The 20953-nt window shown below is 40.6% G+C and overlaps 1 protein-coding gene across 1 annotated transcript in view; it reads right to left on the bottom strand.

The window, feature by feature from the left end:
- Positions 1-615: 615 nt before the first annotated feature.
- LOC146666795 (RNA-binding protein Raly-like) overlaps positions 616-20953 on the bottom strand; it is a 71818-nt gene continuing 51480 nt past the window's right edge. Inside the window, exons 4-8 of the mRNA XM_085411425.1 lie at positions 16723-16904; positions 11358-11471; positions 8542-8693; positions 6282-6327; positions 616-4392 (exon numbers count right to left, since the gene is read on the bottom strand). Of these exons, the coding sequence (XP_085267551.1) occupies positions 6295-6327; positions 8542-8693; positions 11358-11471; positions 16723-16904 (481 nt within the window). The 3' untranslated portion in view covers positions 616-4392; positions 6282-6294. The remainder of the gene's footprint in view (positions 4393-6281; positions 6328-8541; positions 8694-11357; positions 11472-16722; positions 16905-20953) is intronic.

Raw genomic sequence — 20953 nt, 5'->3', positions numbered from 1 at the left:
AATCATAGCTTTCAACTTTCTGTGTGTTTTCAAACTGTCCTCTAAGTTCAGTACGAGCTACGATCGTCCAGGATATGCTCGCTAGCTAGCAACCAGTGTTGCCAACTCCTCAGTAAGGAAAATCGCTATTGGTTGTCCTAAAAGTCGCTAGAAGTCGCTAAACGACGTCATCACCTAATTTGCATAATTGGTCATGCTAATCTAATTGTAACCTATGTTGTTGGAGAGAGAAATAACATCGTGGAAGAGACATAAAGTGAGTAAAAAACGTCCTAAATGCATTTAGAGTTTATTTAGAACTACAAATTAAATTTCTTTTAGCAATTATTGGTTTTTTTAATGTCACAATTCCAAACCTGCTCCTTTACCCGGGCTTGGACCGGTAAAAGTGACCCGAAATAGGCGCTCTGGTGGAGTTACTTTGTGTGTGTGTGTTTATAAGTAGTTTTAAAAATTGTGATCCACAAAACAGCATAAGAGTAAAAGAGTAAAAGAACTGACTGCGTTACAGCACCCGCTGCTTGTTGAGAGTAAAAGCGATACGCGCTTTCACGTCTTTTTTTAGCTAAGGGGTCTGAAAACTCGCTAAATATAGCAACAAAGTCGCTAAGTTGGCAACACTGCTAGCAACCTGTCAGACCCAGTTTCATTGATCCTTTTGCACTAGTTTCAGCCCGATACCAATACCAGCATTGGCATTAATGCTATCGACATTTGGATCAATCCGCCCACCTCTAGCTTTTGCTTCTTTTGTTTTGAAACACCAATCTGACAAGTTGCTAGCTAGCGAGCATAGCTCCTTTCACAACCACCAGTCTCCCCCTGCAGGACACGAAGAAGAATGCAGGTTTAAATTCCACTTCCATGATGGTTTTACCTTTCAGACCTGTCTTTGTGTCTAACATGGATGAAGGATTCATTTTTTAAATTGCTGCAGTGACTCGTCCAATGATATACGGTATATGGTATATCCTTTCATCCAACTCTGCCAAAGGTTTGGATTATTCCCTATGGATAAAATGTGGGAGGTGCTTACCTTTGATTTTTGTTGTTTTTATTTTAATGTGATGCAGTTCAAAATGATTGTCTTTTGTTAAGAGTTCCTGTAGGTGGCGCTTAATGTTTCTGCCTCTACTTATGCAGTTACCCTCGTTTTTCTGAAGATTTTTCATGAAGCTCATTTTTAAACTTGACCTCAAGTACTCTGGTTGTTTATTAGCAGCATCAGATTCAGAGAGCAACTGGTTTTGTCCAGCTATGTTGAACTGTTTCTGATTTTAGCTGGCTAAATGGTAATACTGATCTCTACCCAAACCTGACCACTCACCTGCCCTCTGAAGGGGAGACCTAATTTCCATACAGTAAACTTAAAAACAAAGGAGAGCATTCCAACATATCAAATGATTTGATATGTTGAATTACTACAGATAAAATTCATAAACTCATAAAAAAAGAATCACACCAGGTCCAAATGCACCTCGTTTATGAAAAATACCTTTATTACACTCACAGTTAAATAGGTTACATTCAGCACTGAACAAACACAAAAGCACTGACAGGAGAAGCTACGGCGACGTCAAATCAAGGATTTCCAAAATGAGTCTGCGTCCAAACTCACTGGATTTCTTATTAAAACATTTAGTGTCACTTTGTTTTTAAAGTCTGAAATAAGGTTTCAGTATAAAGAGCTACTACTGTACACATGAATGTGTTCAAGTGTCACCTTTTAAACTGACAAATATTTAGAGCGTATTTACACTGACGGTTGTTCCTTTTAAAAGGTTCAGCAACTGTTTGGTGTCTGTGCTTGCCATTAAACCAATAATAAACATTATTTCATAAAATGAAAGCCACAACAGAAACCAGCAACACTGTAGTGGGAACAACAGTAATGTGTTATATATTGAATATTTTATGTGTAACTGGTCTGTCTTAATTGGCAGTGGTGTATCAAATTGTAAAAACGGGCCATCAAATGTTCAGTAGCATGTCTTTTCAGTAGGGTCATCTATTTTTTTCTATTACCAGTTGAGTCTTTCAAAAATTCTTATTAGCATCAAAAGTACAGTTTCTGTAGCTGTAGGTGTGTCTGTCACTTCTTAGGTTTCATGTATCAATCTGGTCCTTATCAGGTCTTAAAATGACTTAAACACAACCTAAGATGAACACCAACATATGACATATTACACCGTGTCATTATTTACTGATAAAAATTGAAGCCAAACTGCAGAAGCAGTGTATGTACCCTACTAAGTTGCTTTTAGGACCTAATTTAGGAGCAAAATGTTGCAGCAATGGTTTTCTGGGCGACTCGTGTCTCACGTCATTGTGGAGGAACTTGTCTTTACAGCGCTGCTGTTGTTCATTCATGTTTTCAGCATTCATTCATGCACAGCTCTCTTAAACCAACCACAGCGTTTCAGTTGAGATGAGGTCTAGACTTTGGGCCACTGCAGCACCTTGATTTTTTTTGCTTCTTCAGCCAATCTGTTGGCGATTTGCTGCTGTGTGTGGGATCATCGTCCAGTTACATGACCCAGTTTGGGCAAAGCTTTAGCTGCGGGACACACGGCCGCATGTGTGACTTTAGAGCAGTTTGGTGTACAGAGGATTTCATGGTCGACTCAGTGACTGCAAGCTTCCCAAATCATCGTCCCTCCACCACTGTGCTGACAGTTGATGTAAGGTGTTTGTGCTGATGTGCTGTGTTTGGTTTTCTCCAAATGTGCTGCTGTATATTATGAAGAAACAAAGCAAACTTAACATATGCTGCCATGTTGTTTTTAGAGGGAAGAAGTAGCCTCCTAGGAACCCTTCGTAGTCACACTCACTTGTTCAGTCATTTTTTTTCAGTTGATCTGACTTTGGGGTAAATTTGCTGGAATATTTCCTCCTGAGAAGTCTGGCAGCTGTCTTGAATGTTTTCCACTTTCTCGCTGTGGAATGATGCTGTGCTTTCTTTTTACCAGGACTGTAAGTTAAACTTAACTTTTTCATTCAGCTAGATATCTTAGCAAACATGAACCCAACAGTTTTAGTTCACGTGAAGGATATTGTTACCCACACCTGCCAAACTAATCCATGAAATAAACTGAACTCAAACTGTTTGTCAGTTTATTTGTCAGTTAACCCAAGCTAAACTGAAACAAGCACATGAAACCAACTATCACTCATGATCATAGAAAAAGTACATTTCCCTATTCGTATCTACTACATGGAGCTAATGAGCTAATGCTCATTTCAGGAAATTGTCTGGGCCTATATATAACTTTATAAGTGATTTCCTGAGTGGACTGAACAGTGAAATTTACCCAGAAAGTCATAAAGCCGTGCTCACTGAGCCTGTACCGCAGAAGCATTATGTGGTCACACAGCTGGTTACACATAATGAAAACAGGCCTGATGAAAATAAACTGTGCGATAAGGAGCCGCCAGCTGGTCCCACACAGACTTTAATAACAGTGATGAGTCTGACATGAGAAGCAAGGTTAGGGTGATGAAACAGACTCAAACGTTAAGGAAATAATCCAACAGGCTCATGAGTCTGCTCTTGCCTGTGTAGCCCACTAATGCAGTGTTTTCTGGCGGTGCAGAGGTGTTGGCCCAGAGGCCAAAATAAAATAATCTGCTGTGAGGAGGTATTTAGCTGCAGAACCATCAGTATGTTTTATTAAACTTTTCTATGATGTTCAGATATTGTCTAATGTGTCAACATGTGAATGTGGATCACTGGAATGGAAAACATAGGTGACGGCAGTGCAACATACGGTGGCCCCGAGAGGTCAAACGGATTGCAACTTAAGAAAACAACCATCAATTAGCAAAAAACGCTGCAAAAGCACACAAGACACAACGGAAATAGGAAAAAACAGATTTCCAAAAGCACAAGGGAAGTGTTTCTGGGGAGACAATAACCCGTTGCAGGAACCAAAATATGCTAAGATTGCACTGGGAGACACTTAAAAGAAGTTGAGGATCTATCGGTTTTGTGACAAAAGAAAAGATGAGAGATAAGTGTGTTAGCCTAACTATTAGCCTAAAAATCCAGCAAAAAAAAGTTTGGGAACCACTGCGTTAGGTTATTGTCTCCCCAGAAACTTCCCTTGGCTTTTTTCCTATTTCTGTTTCCTTTTCCCTATTTATATTTTGTTTTTCCTGTTTCCGTTTTGTTTTGTTTGCTTTTGCAGCGTTTTTCTTATTGCTGGTGTTTTCTTAAGTTGCAGTTCGTTTGGCCTCTCAGGGCCACCATAGCAACATAATAAAAATGTCAAAGATATGTGAAAAAAATCAAAAATCAGGGGTGGAGGAGAGTCAGTCCAAATGCAGGTCGTGTTGCCAGCGTCGTCTTGAAGCTTTGTCCATCCCAGCTGTTACAGATCTGAGCGTCTGCTTCTGGAAGGAAGTGAACATGGACACAAAGGACACAAAGAGAGAGTAAAACATGCAAAAAAACTCATAAGTTGGCATGAAATACACTTTAAGGTCAATATCAGTGGAGCCTGATGATTTTAAAGATTTGGTTTAAACTACAATAAGGTTTATGTGTCCTTCTTATCCACCAAAATGACTAATCATGAAGTGACTTAAATCTAAATGACCAGCAGGGGGCGACTCCTCTTGCTGCAAAAATATGGCTGTTCCATAGAAGTACAAGGAAAAAGTGTGATCTGTTCCCAGGATTTGTACCTTGGTGAAACACTTTGCTGTTGAGTTTACAGTCGTAATATTTGATTTGAAGTCTTACTAAAAACAATATGATGTTAATTTTGGCCACTATTATTATTCTTGTTGCTATTTTTTGAGTGTTAACTGTCCCTCAATTTCTCAGCTCCACTCATCACCGTCTTGTTTCGAAAAATTAAGATGGTGAGAAAAGTCAGCATGAGGCTTCACAAATAAGATTTGTCAAACTGATGGGTGAGATTACCGTGTCTACAATAATCTTTTATAGTCCATTAACTATGTGCTGTAGGTATTGGGCAGTAAAGGAAAGAGAAAGCAGATCTATCTTCATTATAGGGCTGGATACTTAATGCGCAAATGTCCAACTTCCAATTACTGCTGACCACTGCCGAATGTGTTTCCATGTGTTTTACCACCAAACAGTCATTGGCTTTAGTTGGATAAACTTACAAAGACTCAGAACCACACAGGAAACAGTCCGTTTTTTGCATTCTTTGTTGCTTTAGCAAAAACAAAGAGCAAACACACGTTAACTGCAAAAATCAACTGATGTAAGAGCTAGTTGAAGTCTTCCACAGCAAAGTAAGTGCTACGTTACGGTAGAGGACAGATCTGGAAATAGTTTAAATGATTCTACAATAAAAGAATATTTAAAGTTATGTCATATCATATTATTATTACATCATACTGCTCTTCCTTCTGAGCTCCATTTTTATCCAAAACCTATTAAAGAGGACATATTCTGTTCATTTCCATCTCCATCTCATGCTATAAAGGTCGTAGTGTATTTATATTTGTACGTCCCCTATCTCCTCCTAAGCCAGTGAACAAATCTTGATAAAAACTTCTAGAAACATGGCTTAATGCACAGTGAGTGCAAACATCTGTATGTTTATATGCACATGTACACATGGCACTTATTCTTTATTGACCTAACATTAAAGTGTAGGTTTGCACATTTTTATTAATGGACTCTATTAGAGTAGCTCTGCAGGATTTTTTTTTTTTTTTAACCCATCTTCCTTCAGATTGGCTGCTCCTTGGAAACAGAAGGTTTAAACTGTATGTAGGCGGGGCTTCTGTGCTCACAGCTAGAGCTGTGCACCTGAGATGACCAATATTATGGATAACCTCTATCTTTGACATGATGCAGCTCTAAGAATAGGAACAAATGTCCAAAACTAAGTCTCATGAGGAATACTTGTACAAATGCTGGATCCTTTATTTGAAAGTTTGGCCCTGCTTAATAAAAAGACAGCTGTTACAGAACACATTACTTTTGGACTGAGTGCATTAGCATTATTGAGCCTGAAGTGGTTAACAAGCTGTATTCATAAACTGTAAGGGTGTAATCCTTCACAGTTAATATTATTTCCCAAATAATTTCAATGAAGATGCTCAAAAATGCACAGAAAGCTCAGTTATGTCTACAGCCATAAATTAAAGCACAACGCCCTCCAAACCCAAACCCAATTTTCAGTTTGTGTTTAATTTGAGCATCCAACATTAGATAGACAGACATGAAAGAAAACAAAGAAAAGCAAAGCAGGTTCATTTCAAAGGAACGTATAAGGCCAGGCAGCTTGCCACCTTCATACCTGAACTGCAGCATCACAGGTCCTCCTCCTGATCAGACTGCTTTATCTGAAAACAGAAAGAGAAAGTTACTCTTAACAGGACAGTGGGTTAATTAAAACACTGCTTTAGCCTCTATTTGCACATCGCCTCATGTTCAGTGCAGCCGGAAGTCCTTTATCCTCGCAGTCCACGTAAATGCTCATTTCCTGTTCATAATAACACATTGTGTTACACACACACACACACACACACACACACACACACACACACACACACACACACACAAAGAGGTAAATGGTAATTAGCCTGCTAAAACACTCTTTTATTCATGTACACTCGGCTTCTTCCTGTCAGAGGAACAATGCGACAGATTAAGGGCCGGTCTGTTCTCTGCCTCCTCTCAGATTAATGAGGCAGCTTTGCTCTGTCAGGCAGGTATAGGAAGCCTGCAGGCTAATTCTATGTCATTATGTTTCCCTGTAAAGAAACAGAAACACTGAAAGCATCGCTCCTCCCCTCGGCCGATCTGCTCCACTCCGGTGAGATCCTGAATCAAAAGACCTGCGAGGCGACTGGTAAACACATCTTCCACCAGGAATTATACAGATGGTGTCTCTGCAGTGTGGGTGAGTCACAGATTTACTGCTGGTAAGTCTATATGACTGAGAGATTTAGGAAGACAGGTGAAAGGATGGACTGGGACAGATGAACTGTTTGAAAAAACAAACTCTAACTGGATATATGGAAATCGTGGCGGACATTATTTTTTACTTCTTACTTTCTGTTTGGCAAAAGAAATGTTTGACTGATTATTAAAATAATCTCCATAATAACTAGTGAAACACTGAAAAATAATTCTGAGAGTTTTGACAGTTTTGTTAACGCACCTGAGTCAGAGTTAGCCAATTCTCCACAAGAGGGCAGCATTGCATTAGCTGCTATTGCAGAGCTGGCCACCCCAGAGGTTGTTGAGGTTACCCTGTGGGAGGTACATCGTCTTGTTTGACTAGCTTAGTGTGTAATAGGGATACTTATGCATTCTGTGGGATAGTGATTGAGTATTAAAAGGCTTTAACTTGTTTGGGTAGTAGTAAAACATCTGTACTAGCAGTGATGGTAGCAGGCATGTAAAATTACACTATGGGTAGCTAAATTCATCCTATAAAGTAACTGAAAGGGAAAAACATACTGTGTGTTTACCCTGTGAAGGTATATTTATCCTGTGTAGTAGAATGGGTGAGTAATAGTGATACGTATTCCATGGAGGAGCCTATATATTAATTGTCAGGACCGCTATTGACAAAAGACGCTACCAGTGGCAGACATTTATAGTGGTGGTATATCTCTGAGGGGAGCAGCAAGACCTCAGCACAGAATAGAGAGGGCAGCCATAACAACAGCTCCATAAATGATTAAGTTAGGAAGTGCATGAATGGAGTATCTGGAGGTCGGTTGCAAAGAGGCTTGCAGATTGGATTGAGACTTTCTAAACAAGTCACTATAAATCAATGAATGTCAACAGGTCTGTAGGAGATTGTTCCATCTGCCAGGATTATGGCTGAGCTTTATTTTGTGAACTGTCTGTACTGAAACTATGCTCCATATACTCCATATTTGCTCTGCAGTAGTGGCAACAGTAGGAGTGGTGGTATATAGAGTGAGTAATATATGTTTATCCAGTACTGTTGTGCCATGGGAAAGGGTTTAATTTGGAATTTGTGACAAGGGAACATTCCCCAGAAGACTACAGGCAGAAGAAAAAGGAATAAAAAAATAAATAAAAAAGTTGAACCACTGAGCAAATGTGTTACTGTAATTACTTTTTATTAGGCTTACCATCTGCTGTCTTATTTTCATTTACTTAGGCAATTAGATGAGTTCAGTGAATGCAATGTCACACCATTACTGCAAATATTAGCGCACTGAAGAATAATCGCTGTGTGTAAGCACAGCACATCAGCTGTTGTACTGAAACCCGTTCAAGCTGGTTTTGTGAGACCACAGTGAAACGTCAGGAAAGTAACTGATGGAGTCCCTGCTGCCGTAACACCTGCGTTAACTGCTTCCTGCTGCTGTGTGATGCCACAGCTGTTTAATATCATTAAAAGAAGAAAACAAACTCCTATTTATTCAGCATGAGACTGTGTCTGAAAGCTGGGAGCTATTTGAAGATCGGGAGGCAAAGCTAAAATTTGGCTGTATGTGAAATTGATTGATATTGATTCTGTAAGTCAATGGTAGCATGGGTGTAGCTGTGGGGAAGCAGGGGCGTATATTTACCCTGTGGGTGTAGCTGTAGGGGTAGTAGTGCTGGTAGTGCAGCGGCTCGTCCTCACTGGCCTCCCCTGGCTCCGGACTCTCTCGCTCCAGACTGCTGACTGAACCTCGGCGAGAGGAATCCGACACACTGGGCTCCCTGCTCTCAGGACACTCTTACACACACACACACACACACACACACACACACACACACACACACACACACACACACACACAATATCATGCCACCTAAATGCTACATCTATTCTTGGGTATTAATATGGAGTTGGTTCCCCTTTGCAGCTACAACACTCCTTTGAGAAGACTTTGAAGTGCGTGTGGGGACTTCTGCCCATTTAGAAGAACATTTGAAAAGACAAACACTGATTTTCGAGTTGATCCTATAGGTGTGTCTTTATGAGCCTCTGTTTTGCACTGGGGCAGAGTCAAAGGTGGTCCATCCCCAAATTGTTCACACACAGAAGCACAGAATTGTCCAAAAAGTTTCGGTAAGTGGAGGCATTACGTTTTCCTTTCACTGAAACTAAGAGACCCAGGTCAACTCCAGAAGAACACCCCGCAGCGTTATCTCTCCTCCACCAAACGTTATAGTTGGCACAGTCTTTCAGGTAATGTTCTCCATTCACCTAACCCAGATTCGTCCATCAGATTTGTCACATCACAGAACACGTTTCAATAGCATCCCTGATTTCATACGATCGCTTTTGGTGGAGGATGTCAAAATGCTAACACTGATACTTCAAAGTCCAGAAACCAAATGGGGTGTTGCCGTGGCTACATCCATCTTTTAAATACAGTCCTTTTCTAACAATTTTTTTCTTTAAGCCTTTAATTTCTCCTCATTATACAGAGAGTAGTCACTGTGACAGTTCTCTGTCGATAAATAAGTGGACGTCCAACAGTGTCGAGACGTGGTTATGGATGATTTTAGGTCTCATTAAAGCAAAATCACAAGTCATGTCACAACAAAATATTGTAATTTAAATTTTTATTTGAAACATTTTCAGATCTAATGCAAACCTCTAAAAATGTCAGTTTTGTAGTGAATTTGAACCCTCATAACTCGAATACCCGCAGTATTACCTCCCTCTTCGACGACTCGCTGCATGTGTGCGAGAGAAGTTCTCATTTGAGTGTTGGAACACATTTCTAGGAAATAATCGCAAAAAACTGAAGACCGTCAACGTGTCACATCGGATAATTTCCTCATCTATTTATCAACCCGAGGAGATAAAACCCAAACACACACACACATGCACAGGGACGACACGATAACTCCTGAGCGCTGAAGGGGAGCTTATGAAAGGTTATGAGGACCGTGTTTATCGCTGTTTACCTCACTGTCATAATCCACGCTCCACTGGTGGCAGTTTTGTCATTGAACCATTACTCACAGATGCAGTATGATAGCCGGCTCACATCTGATGGTAAACACAGCGACTCTCTCTGCATCACCGAACGCTCCGACGGATCATTTGCCGTAATAAACTCAAATTTAGAGTTCAGGAAGGATTAGACCTGGATCAGTCTGATGTTTGAGGTTGATATAGGCATTTAATAAAAACGGGATGCGTGTCAGTGTCGAACACCTCTAAAGTAATGACCGAGACTGAATACGTTAGATGTTTCTCATTCGTTTGTAAACAGAAATGTAGTCCTGAATATATTTCAAAGCCTGGTTTTACATTCCTGCTAACAGGCCTTTTCATATTCTGGCAAAGCACCAAAGACAACAACTAGACTGTCATGGGCTTAGGAGATTGATTTCATTGATTTCAAACAGGCAGAAGAAGCCAGCCTGACTTCTTGAAGTCAAGTCTGACCTTGGGGTGAATTTTCTGGGACATCCAGTCCTGGGAAGATTGTGACATTACATCAACACCTGAATGCTGCAGACCAGCAAACTGCCAAAGACGTGTTCACACTTACTGATGTTTAGTTAATCAAGTACATTTGATTGGAAACACCTGACTGCTACTTATATACAGTCTATAGTTACTGTAAATCAGTCCTCCAGGGAAGCTCCAGGGGACCTGGACTTGAATCCACTGTGCAGCCAGGGCCTTTCTGTGTGGAGCTTGCATGTTCTCCCTGTGTCTGTGGGGGTTCTCTCCAGCTTCCTCCCGCAGACCAAAGACATGCACTTAGTAGTGCTAGGCTAACAGGTGATTCTAAATCGACCATATGAATGTGGGTGTGAATGGCTGTCTGTGTCTCTGTCCAGGGTGTACCCCGCTTCTTGCCCTGTGGGAGCTGGGATAAGTTCCAGCACCATGGGGGGATTAAAGAAAATAGATGGATAGATCTTACCACTACAGCACCTTGACAAATTTTATCTATGATGTGCGGTCTGGGGGTCAGTTGATGCATTTCAAAATGGAAGCAATACGTGTAGCAGTCAAGTGAAAAGTCAAGGTCTTCAGTAGCAGATGACTCATGCGGAAGACATGGAAGTAAGGGAAGGTTTGGGGTGAAGCTAATTATCCATCCATTCTCTTCTCCTTATCTTTATCAGGGTCACAGAGGGGCTGGAGCCTATCTTAGGCTTAGGTCACCAATCTGGCATTCACACTTATGTGCAATATAGAATCACCAGTTAACCTAACCCCACTAACTGATGTCTTTGGATTGTGAGTGGCAGTTGGAGTATCTAGACAGAACCCATGCAAACACGGGCTGTGTAAACAAACTCCACACAGAAATATTGCTTCACACACAGACTAAATACAGCAGCTCTAATTTTGAAAATAATTGCAATTAAGGCGTTAGGATTAAATTTTATTATTATTATTTTCAGCACAGTTCTTTGTCTCTACCTGAGCCATCCTTCCTCTGTCTGTCCATCTTGTCTACGCAGTCCAGCAGGCCATCGATCTGAACCTTGATCACTGTCAGCTCCCTTTTGATGGAAAGAAGCTCTGCCATTCTCACTGCAGAGACAGGGAGAGATGTAAGAAAGAGAGGGGGATTAATCTGGCTCATGATGCATAAAATAAAATAAAGACTGACGCATGAGGCTATAACGACTACTCAGGTTAAAAAGTATTCTATGTTAAAATCAACGGATAAAGTTATGTGAATGTGACCGGCTAATGCATGGCTTTATTTACATGTTGTCAAGTGTTGAGAAGATGAAGGCTCAAGCTGCCTCAGTGACCGCACTTGAGATTTGGTTTACTAACAAGGTTCCTTTAGTTCAACAGGAAGCAGAATGACCTAAACGTAGAAGTTGTCTGCACCAACCACCATGTGAAATGTAGAACCCAGAACTTCCCTCCCTAAGCTAATGGGGTAAGAACATTAAACAAGCAAATAAAGCTGTGAAAAACAGACAACCAGAACATTCATGTCAAAAGCAAAGGAAGTAAATCCCCACAAAGAGGCAGGGATCGATCTGAGGAAGCCGAAGAGCTGCTTGGTCTGGGAGAGGGAAAGAGACCCTTTTCTCAGCCTCCTTTAAATAGAGGCAGAACAGTTTATCAATTACTCTGTTACACTGTGAGAGATCTGTGAGAGAGGAAAAAGGAAATGAGGAAACAAACACAAGAGGAGGGTGCATAAAATAGAATACACACAGCTTTTTAGTATGCAAATGAATGCATGTAAAAACCTATAAGCAACAAATGTGCAGTTGTTTAGAACATAAAGCTAAATCTGGGTTTGAATCCTGGACCTGCAGTTTAATGTCAAACCTGCATTTGAAATTTATGTGGTGTACAGATAAGACATAACACGTGGACAGTGACACTAGTTATTAAAAACTAGGGGTGCAACGATACTCGTATCGATATTGAACCGTTCGATACAGTGCTTTCGGTTCGGTACGCATATGTATCGAACAATACAACATTTGTAATTTATTTTATCAACTTTCCTTCTGACGATGCTGTCTGTGTGGAGCGCTCAGTGAATCTGCGTTCGACTACTCTGCCTAGGCTGCACTGTCGAGCGCAGATCCACTGAGCGCTCCACACAGACAGCATCATCAGAAGGAAGAGCGCAGGGCAAGCTAGCGAGACAGAAGTTAAGCTCTCCTTGCAACATGGACCTCCCCCACCCTCATTCAGATCTGGCGTTTGGAATTATTTTGGTTTTCATGTGACGTATGACCCTGAAGGTAAGTGAGTCATGGACTAAAGTAAAACAGTATGTCGGATGTGCCACGCAATGCTCAATTACATTGGTGGGAGCTAGTGTGTTAGCGCAGTTAGCTTGTTAACGTGTTGGCCGTCTAGTCCCATGCACGGGGCGATCAGGGGTAGCTCGTTAACGGAGATTTGCCGTGTTGTGGCGTTAAGGTCATTTCAACGAGATTAACCTGAAAGCACTAGTGGGAACACAACGAATATGACTGCACATTTACGCCGACATCATCCTAGTACAAAGACAAAAACAACAAGCATGCTACTAACTTTAGCCGAGTCATTTAGACAGCTGTTAGCACGTGATTCTCCTTATGCTGCTGAGAATATAGCCCAGAAGAAGCGGATAGTATAGCTTTTATTTTGGAAAGAGCCATTTCTCTGTAATAAACTCTCTTTTCCAAAGATGAGTGATTCCTCAATCAGATACAGGGCTCGCAATATCGCTAGCCCGACGTCCCGGGGCTAGCGTTTTTCCAGTCGGGCTACCAAAATCTATCTCTGCCCTGCCCGTCCGGCTATTGTAGGAAGGAAAAATCTATGTCAATGCTTTTGCATTCTTTCAGAAATGTAGCTGGGTAATTATGTCATTGGCATCGGTGAGCCACTGTCAATATGTGACATATTGAAATTGCGTTTGAATTTGCGCTTGTTTTTTGCTTTCACTTTGCAATCGTGCGAACTGTGTATAGAGAGCGACAGTACTGATTGGTGAGTGATGATAATTTGCGCACCAATTCCTCTGACATTGTCTTATTAATCGTTAGCTTACTACGCAAACATGACAAGTGAAATCTCCCGCAGCAAGCTTAAACATGTGAGAGGTTGATCGCGCAGAGAATCGCTGAGCATTATGTGAGTGCGCGTGTAAAAGCAGCAGGATATATATTTTAGTTCTGCTGAGCCAAATAAGACAGGTCAGGGTGAAGAAGTGACAGCCAAAGAAAAGCTTACCACAAAACGGAAAAGTTATGACAAATCAGACTATAAGGCAAAAAGAAAGTGCAGCTTTATGGTTTCATGGACAAAATAATTTCTGTGGCTGCAATATGACGAGCTATATAACCAGGGCTGCACATAAGTGGTCCGCAGGTGCGCATTTGCTGTCAAAATAAAAAACACGCACAAGGGTTAGAGTTAAATTTAAAAACTGTACTTTTGAGTTAAAATATATATTTATAATTTTAATAAATGACAAATTAAAAAGGCATGAACATTTTTTTGTATCGAAAAAATATCGAACCGTGACACCAAAGTATCGAACCGAACCGTGAATTTTGTGTATCGTTGCACCCCTATTAAAAACATGGGTTTAATTTAAATTATTTGATATCCTAGCGCTGACACACACAAAGTACAGCGAGGGCTTAGAGAAGGGTGTAAAAAGGGAAATTAAAGAAAAATAGATGGTACACCCCTTTGTCTTGCCATGTTTGGGGCATCTTAGTGCCAGTCTAGACAAATCTGCAGCAGACAAAAACATTTTAGACAGCAGTGATTTGTCTGTTTCAATATCAGCGTGCATAAATCCAGCGACATAAAGAAATGTTTCTTTGCAGCTGGGTGTGGAAGAAAATCTCAAATCTCATCAGCAACAGTTTTAATGAACCTCTGTAATCCACATTCCCACAGAGAGAATCAACAACTGGTAGATGGTCTGAGCCCACAAATGACAACAGAAACCAACATGTAATGTAAAACAACTCTGAGCAGTCCTTTTTTCTTCTTCTGTCTTTGCTGCGCTGATGTGTTTCAGGGTCATTTTCTGTTATAAGTGGGCCGATGCAAACTCAAAAGTCAGCGCTGACCGCAGTAGGATTTTACAGCTCCATGCAGATTCAAGTGTCATTCAGTGACCCGTGCAGTCGTCAAGGCCGCGCTCCTGCACCATCAGTTACTCTTAGCGCTGCGCTGCCGCCTTCTTCAGCTGCATGAGCCCTCGCCCTCGCTGTGCTCCGTAATGGACTGACTCTGCTGCACACAGCTCTCCAAATGACCCTGAAAACTACTTCAATCCTGAAAGCTTTTCGACCTCTGAAGCTTGCAAAGGCAATCTAATTTCCTTGTGATGGGGCGCAGTAAAAACTATTAAGGCTTGTAATAAACTAGTATAAACAATTCTTATTTTCCATGCACTATTAACTCGGTCTAATTGTGAGAGCTGATAGGCTCGGCTGGGTTATAGCAGGAGAGGAGAGCCCTGCGGTACAGAAGCTTTTAATGAAGAGACCATCTGGAGCACCCCCCCTCACCCGCCTTCTCTCCAGCACCCTGGGGCCTTACCACTGAGATGAGCTGTCACACAGGCGGGAGATAACATGAAACAGGGTTTTGGAGAGGAAATATCCTCAGAGTGCAGCAGGTTTCCACAGGAGCTGCAGATTTAAAGGGGGGGAAACAGGCTGAACATCACAACTGTGTACAAATGTGAACATCAAGGCCGAGGCTCATGTGTGGGTCTGAAATTTAAAAGCCGTTAATTGGTGAGGGATGTGGCGTTAAACACCCCTGCGTATCGTCCTCTGACAGCAGCGGGGAGTTGGTGTCTCTGCCCTTTTTCGATAAAAGCCTTTTAACAGCTGAACTTCCTGAACTTCTCGTGCCACAGTATTTCCCTTCGTCCTTTACCCTCGGCAGAGTTACAGCCACGACTCTGGATTTAATGTTTGCTGATGTTTTCATTAGGTTTAACGGTCATGTAGCTCTCAGTGGATGGATAAAGTGCACGTCTCTCTGGGACATGAAAAACAGTTTACTGGAAAAGCGAGAGAAGAAGACTCGGAACAGTTTGTGACAACTAGGCGCTGTGAAGGTAAAAGAACGCATATGTACAGTTAACAGGCAAGTGCTAAGCACAGTATTATTTTACTTTATTTATTTTGCCTTGTAAACAAACACGCTTATTAAGTGATTTCAAAAATCCACATGTTTGATGGAGACTTTCTGTCTTTGGTTAACAGAAACTGCCATGACGAGCCTACTGAGCTCACTCTCTGAAAGTGCAGCACCTGTTTAAGTGCATTATGAAGGACTTATAGATATGAGCACCATGTGATTATTTCAGGAGTGTCTAAATGATACATCGAAAAGACCACGTTTTTACACAAAAAAGAGGAAAAGAATAAAGACAATTAAATCAAACAAGGATACAACTTGATCATAGGAATCATAGGATCATAGTAATTGGTCAAACATGCTGATTATAAGTTTCTGTATCTGAACATGGTGGGCAAGGGGGTTGATTGTTTGGGTTTTCACTATATTATTCTCGGGTCTTTACCTTACAGGAAAAAGCACCTTGAGGGCACTGTTGTTGTGATTTGATGATATATAAATAAAATTGAATTCACTCTTTCACTACCAGCAAACAGCCTCCTGCAACCACTCGCTGATCAGGGAATACTCATTTTCCCCTAGCGACTGATGGTTGCCAGGCAGTTGGCAGTAGGTGTGTGACTGGAGCCTTTTCTCAGCACCTGTCCTATTAACCATCTTTCCTTTCTGAATTTAAGCTGAATGAAATCCAAGGTGAAAGATCACTGTGATCACTGCCACTCAACTACACATGTGCAGGCCGGAAAAATGGGCCTTCAACAGAGTTTGAAAATAGCTGGTGAAGAGGAAGCGATGCACGGCCGCCCAAGGCTCCAAACAAATGAAAAACTGGGTTTTTATGTTGCTAAACACAAACATAGAGGTTAAACACACATCTTCACCACTTCCAAGCTGGTGGAGACAAAACTAATTTTCTTTGTTTTTGCAGGATATGAGAATGTGCATAAATATCAAAATAGTGAAATGTTACCACTTTAAATATAGAAAATTAAGCATGTCCACTGCCAGTATTGTTCAATTATTTGGGGTTAATTTTTGTACTTTAATGCCATTTACTTAGAGCTAATATCCACGGCTACATCACCCTATAACTGACCTATAATATAAATAATACCAGAAATATAAACCTTGTAATTTTGTATCTGAAATTGTTTAAACTTTAAAAGTTCAAAGTCATTTTTCTATCAGCACAGCATCCTCTTACATTTGCTGCTGGAGGCGGAGGTGTGTGTGTTGTTGCTCCTTCTGGACGGCCTGCTGCTCCTCATTCTCAGAGCCGCTGTGGACAATGAAGAGGAGGAAGATGACGAAGACGAAGGGCGGGGCTGTTTTACAGGACTGGGATCCGCAGGGACCGAAGAGGGAACTCGCTGATAGTCAAACGCACTGAAAATAAACACACACACATGCAAGCTTTAAATACTCACACCCTCGCAGACAGAGTCCCATGATGCACCAGTGCCTGAGGCGGTAGCGTCATGCTGCTCGTTTCCATCTCGGCTACTTTATTGTTACAATGAAATGAAGGCAAATTTATGTTGTGAGCAGAGTTCATCTTTATGAAGAGCAGCTTGTTTGAAGTCATTTTTATACACAAAAATCTTTGTTATTAAAGTTTTAAAAGCAGAAAGCGGAGAGGAAACAAAGAATAATCTTTTTATTTTTTAAAGGCTTTTATTTCTCTGAACTTTCCCTGCAATGTTTCTGGCTTGCAACTCCAAACACAAATCTTTAGAATGAACTTGTAAAATATATACCTTCATTTAAAAACAACAGTCAATAATTTCCTAATGTAGCTATTTTTCTTAATCTGGAGGAATCAGTGAATTTAAGTGGTGGATTAATCCACATTTGATGCTTCAGTATTGCGTCAGTAAGATGTCTGAGTGACCGAGAGATTTCTCTTATGATCTGCAGAAAAAAAGTCTCAAGGTTAATTTAAATATCTGACGACCAAAATCAAAGACAAACCAAAAACTCATCAGAACAAATAGGAGAATCATTTTGGAGTCGGTGCCCCAGCCTACCATCGTGCGAGTGTTTGAGGTCACACAGGTGTCTCAGAAGGGTTTGCATTATAAGGTGGCTGACGTTCACGTTATAAACCTCCATCTTTGCTCATTGGTGGTCGTCCAGGGAGACAGCTGGCCTCTTTTACACCTCTCTCAAAGCATTTGTGTGAACACCTCAGTGCTCTAAAAAATGTCCCTCTGCACAGCTGACTCTACGAGAAGATATGACTCTACTACTGTGCACCGTGCATCTGTAGAGTACCTGATGTGGTCTCTCCTTGATATATGCCCATGCACTCACATGAGGAAATTGAGCTCTTTTTAAATCTGATCTCCTGAGCCACGTCTCACCTGTCAGGGCCCGGAGAACTGAACCTGTAAACTTGTACAGTACTTGGGAAAAAAATCGAATAAAATTTGCGTTTCATTTCAGTTTTGGTGAATCAAAGTCCAAGATTTTATTCTGTTATTTAGCCCTAATTAGCAGCTATCCGTGTCTTTATGGATACAGACTGCGTCGGTAACCAACAAAGTCATCCTTTGTCCAGATTTGATAACTTCTGCCTCCAATAACCCAAAACGTTGGTGACCAAAGTGTTAATGTTGAGGCTTCGAAAACCAGTGGCCATGTGGTCTACAACAAAGCTGCCCGTGTACCTATTTGTTGCAAATATGAAAGGCAAACATAAGGAAAACAGGGAATACATGCAACATAGGTGCATGGAAAGTAGATTTAATACATTTCCTGACTAAATATTTGCAGACGGTCTGATGTTAAGATTTAGTTCAAATAACCGTCACACTGCTCCCTCCATTCAGAGGTTGAATATGCCAATCAAACTAATAGAGGAAGAGGTTTAATATGGGGATGACATACAACTTGTAGAGCATCACTGTGGATGTGAACCAATTACAGGCCTCAATACTAAAGAGCAGAGACAACAGGGCAGTCTGCTCAAGTGGACAGGTCATGAGTCGTCCTTCAGCTCCTCTCGTTCATCTTCTTGCAAGAATGCTTCATTCCTGATATGAGAAACCAAACTATGAGGCACTAATGTGCTCTATTAATCTGCATTGAGAAGCTGAACCAATAACTTCTCCTCAAACTATTTGTATAGATTTTTTTATGATGCTTTAATGATTTTGTGATCTTTGAGTTTAATTCCCAACTAAAAACCAAATTTCCTTTTAATACTTTCAGATGCAAACGCGTATAGAAGGCTGAGGTTAGGGTAGGTTGCATGAATAAAAAAGTATTTAAAGGTTAAGAGTCTTTTCAAATAAATCTCACACACAGAGACAAACCAACACTGAATGCATCCAAGTGAAACTGTTTGAGTACATTGCATTGCTTTATGCCAAAGAGCTGCATCATTACTCCAAACTATTAAAACCCCATTAATAAGGAATGTTCCATATTCTTTCGTCACCATAAACACTCACACTGTATTTTATTTTAAAATGTTCCCGTCGTGCTTAACTCACTGCTTTAGCAGGATATTAATTAGATTTTTGGAGAACCAAAGTTGAAGTAATATCCTGCTAAAAACATTACCTACACCTTCTCCTCCTGTTTGTTAAAAGCGATGCTGTCCAGCGGTTTGTAAAATACAAATCCATACAGGCTAAACTGTAAATATTTGGACAGGAACATGTTCTAAAAGTTATATATTTTATAGTTTATTTTTCATGCATGCACTTATGCAGTTCTTTCTGAACTGTATGTGAAATACAACACATCAGAATGATGGGATGCTGCCATTCTGTACAGGAAGCCCAGTTTCTTTTCTGTTTTGTCTTTTTTTTTACTTTTTTATTATTTTAATGATTGATGATTGTAACAGGAGCAATGAAGCTCAACAGTAAGACTGATGTTTGTAAAAACAAGCAGAGATATATAGCTTATTGGATAACTTGATGCGAACTTGACATTCATGTAAGACTCATTTAATGCAAAGCATTCCTCATGGCTGGTCTTCGTTTGCATCCAAATCAGCTGATGAGATTAGAACTTGTAGCTTTTTCCAGTTTGATTTGAAAGTTCTTGTTTATTAAAGTGTTGCCTGTTTAGCTCTTATGCTAGTTTTTGAGTCCATTTTGAGTTTTATCAACTAGTCCTTAATTACAGTTTCTGAGTTTATTCAGTCTTTCTAGTTTATTCTGAATTTCCCTGTTCTTGCTTCTTACGTCCTGCTTTAGGTAGTTATTTAGCTCCGGTGTCGCGTTTTTAGTTTTACTTTTCCCTTCTCTGTCTTGACTGTCCACAGCTGTGTCTTGTTACCCTCCTATTCCTCTTATACCTTCTCAAATAGGGAAAATAAACCAGAGTTCAGGTGCAGCTGTGAAAACACTCTTAAATTGACAGGAAGTATACAGAACATACCAACCAGCATTTACAGGGTGTTTGGGAAAAATACTTTTTTCCCCACAAATGTCCAAACTAATTGTTGTGCATCACCCAGAGAACCAACGCTTTTCTCATGACACAGCATAATCACTTCTGTTTCTAAAATGTTTTGCTTATGAGTTTCTAAATTTGGGAATTCAAAACCGTGACTATTTTAGATGGTACGCCATTATTTATTTTGGTGTGTGTGTTAACAACCGTTACCTTGGAAACTATTAAGTAAAATATATAGTAATGCAACACCTATTTATCAAAGGGGACTCTTGGACTTTACCAGCATAGCTTTGCATGAATCAGACTTCAAAATCATACATATGTAAGTCGTCTTGTGGTCCTAACTTCCTTCTGATTGGCTGCCTCTTGCAAACCGTAGGTTAGGACAGCAGCTGTAATGACCATATATAATGACCATGAGCATTTAGAGTGATTGGCTCACACTTACTTGCTGGCCTTGTTATTTAAAATATGAGACACATCTGTCATATTCCAGGATATATATGGTAGAAAATAAAGAAAAACTTCAATTTAAAGCTGTATTTTAAGACACAGCAGGATAACACAAGTGTTTAAAACCTCCCCCTGAAGGAAGTTTTCATACAGCCTAGTTTTTCTCCTTACTTGTAATGAAAGTATCAAATTGATTTATAAGGAAATTAATTGAGAATGAAAGCTGTGCCATTTGTATGTAGCTGCAGTTGAAAGTCAGCTGAAAGTGAATTTGGTCTTAAATCAGTTGCAGCTGCTCCCTCTGTCGGGCTGCGTTACCTGCTGGAGGTGAGATGAAACTTTCTAAAGGACAGAGTGATTTATCTTCTATAAGCGGATAACCAGCACTGATTTCATTTCATCAAATAATCCCAGATGCCCTCCTTTCAGCACTCGCTGCACCTTCTCCCTTTTGGTGTTATGTCGCCGCTCGCTGATGCCGTGTTTTTTCCCGCGGTTGTTGTGGTCTGATAGAGTGTGCTGTGCTGCGGGTGAGAGCTGACTGACAGCTCCAATTTGATGCAGGGAAC

Source organism: Rhamphochromis longiceps, linkage group LG7, assembly GCF_057381845.1.
Source record: "Rhamphochromis longiceps isolate RC_006_pf linkage group LG7, R_longiceps_female_GT1.1, whole genome shotgun sequence".
Classification (NCBI taxonomy): Eukaryota; Metazoa; Chordata; class Actinopteri; order Cichliformes; family Cichlidae; genus Rhamphochromis; species Rhamphochromis longiceps.
The sequence above is the reverse complement of the archived record's forward strand: the minus strand, read 5'-3'. Positions and strand labels throughout refer to the sequence as shown.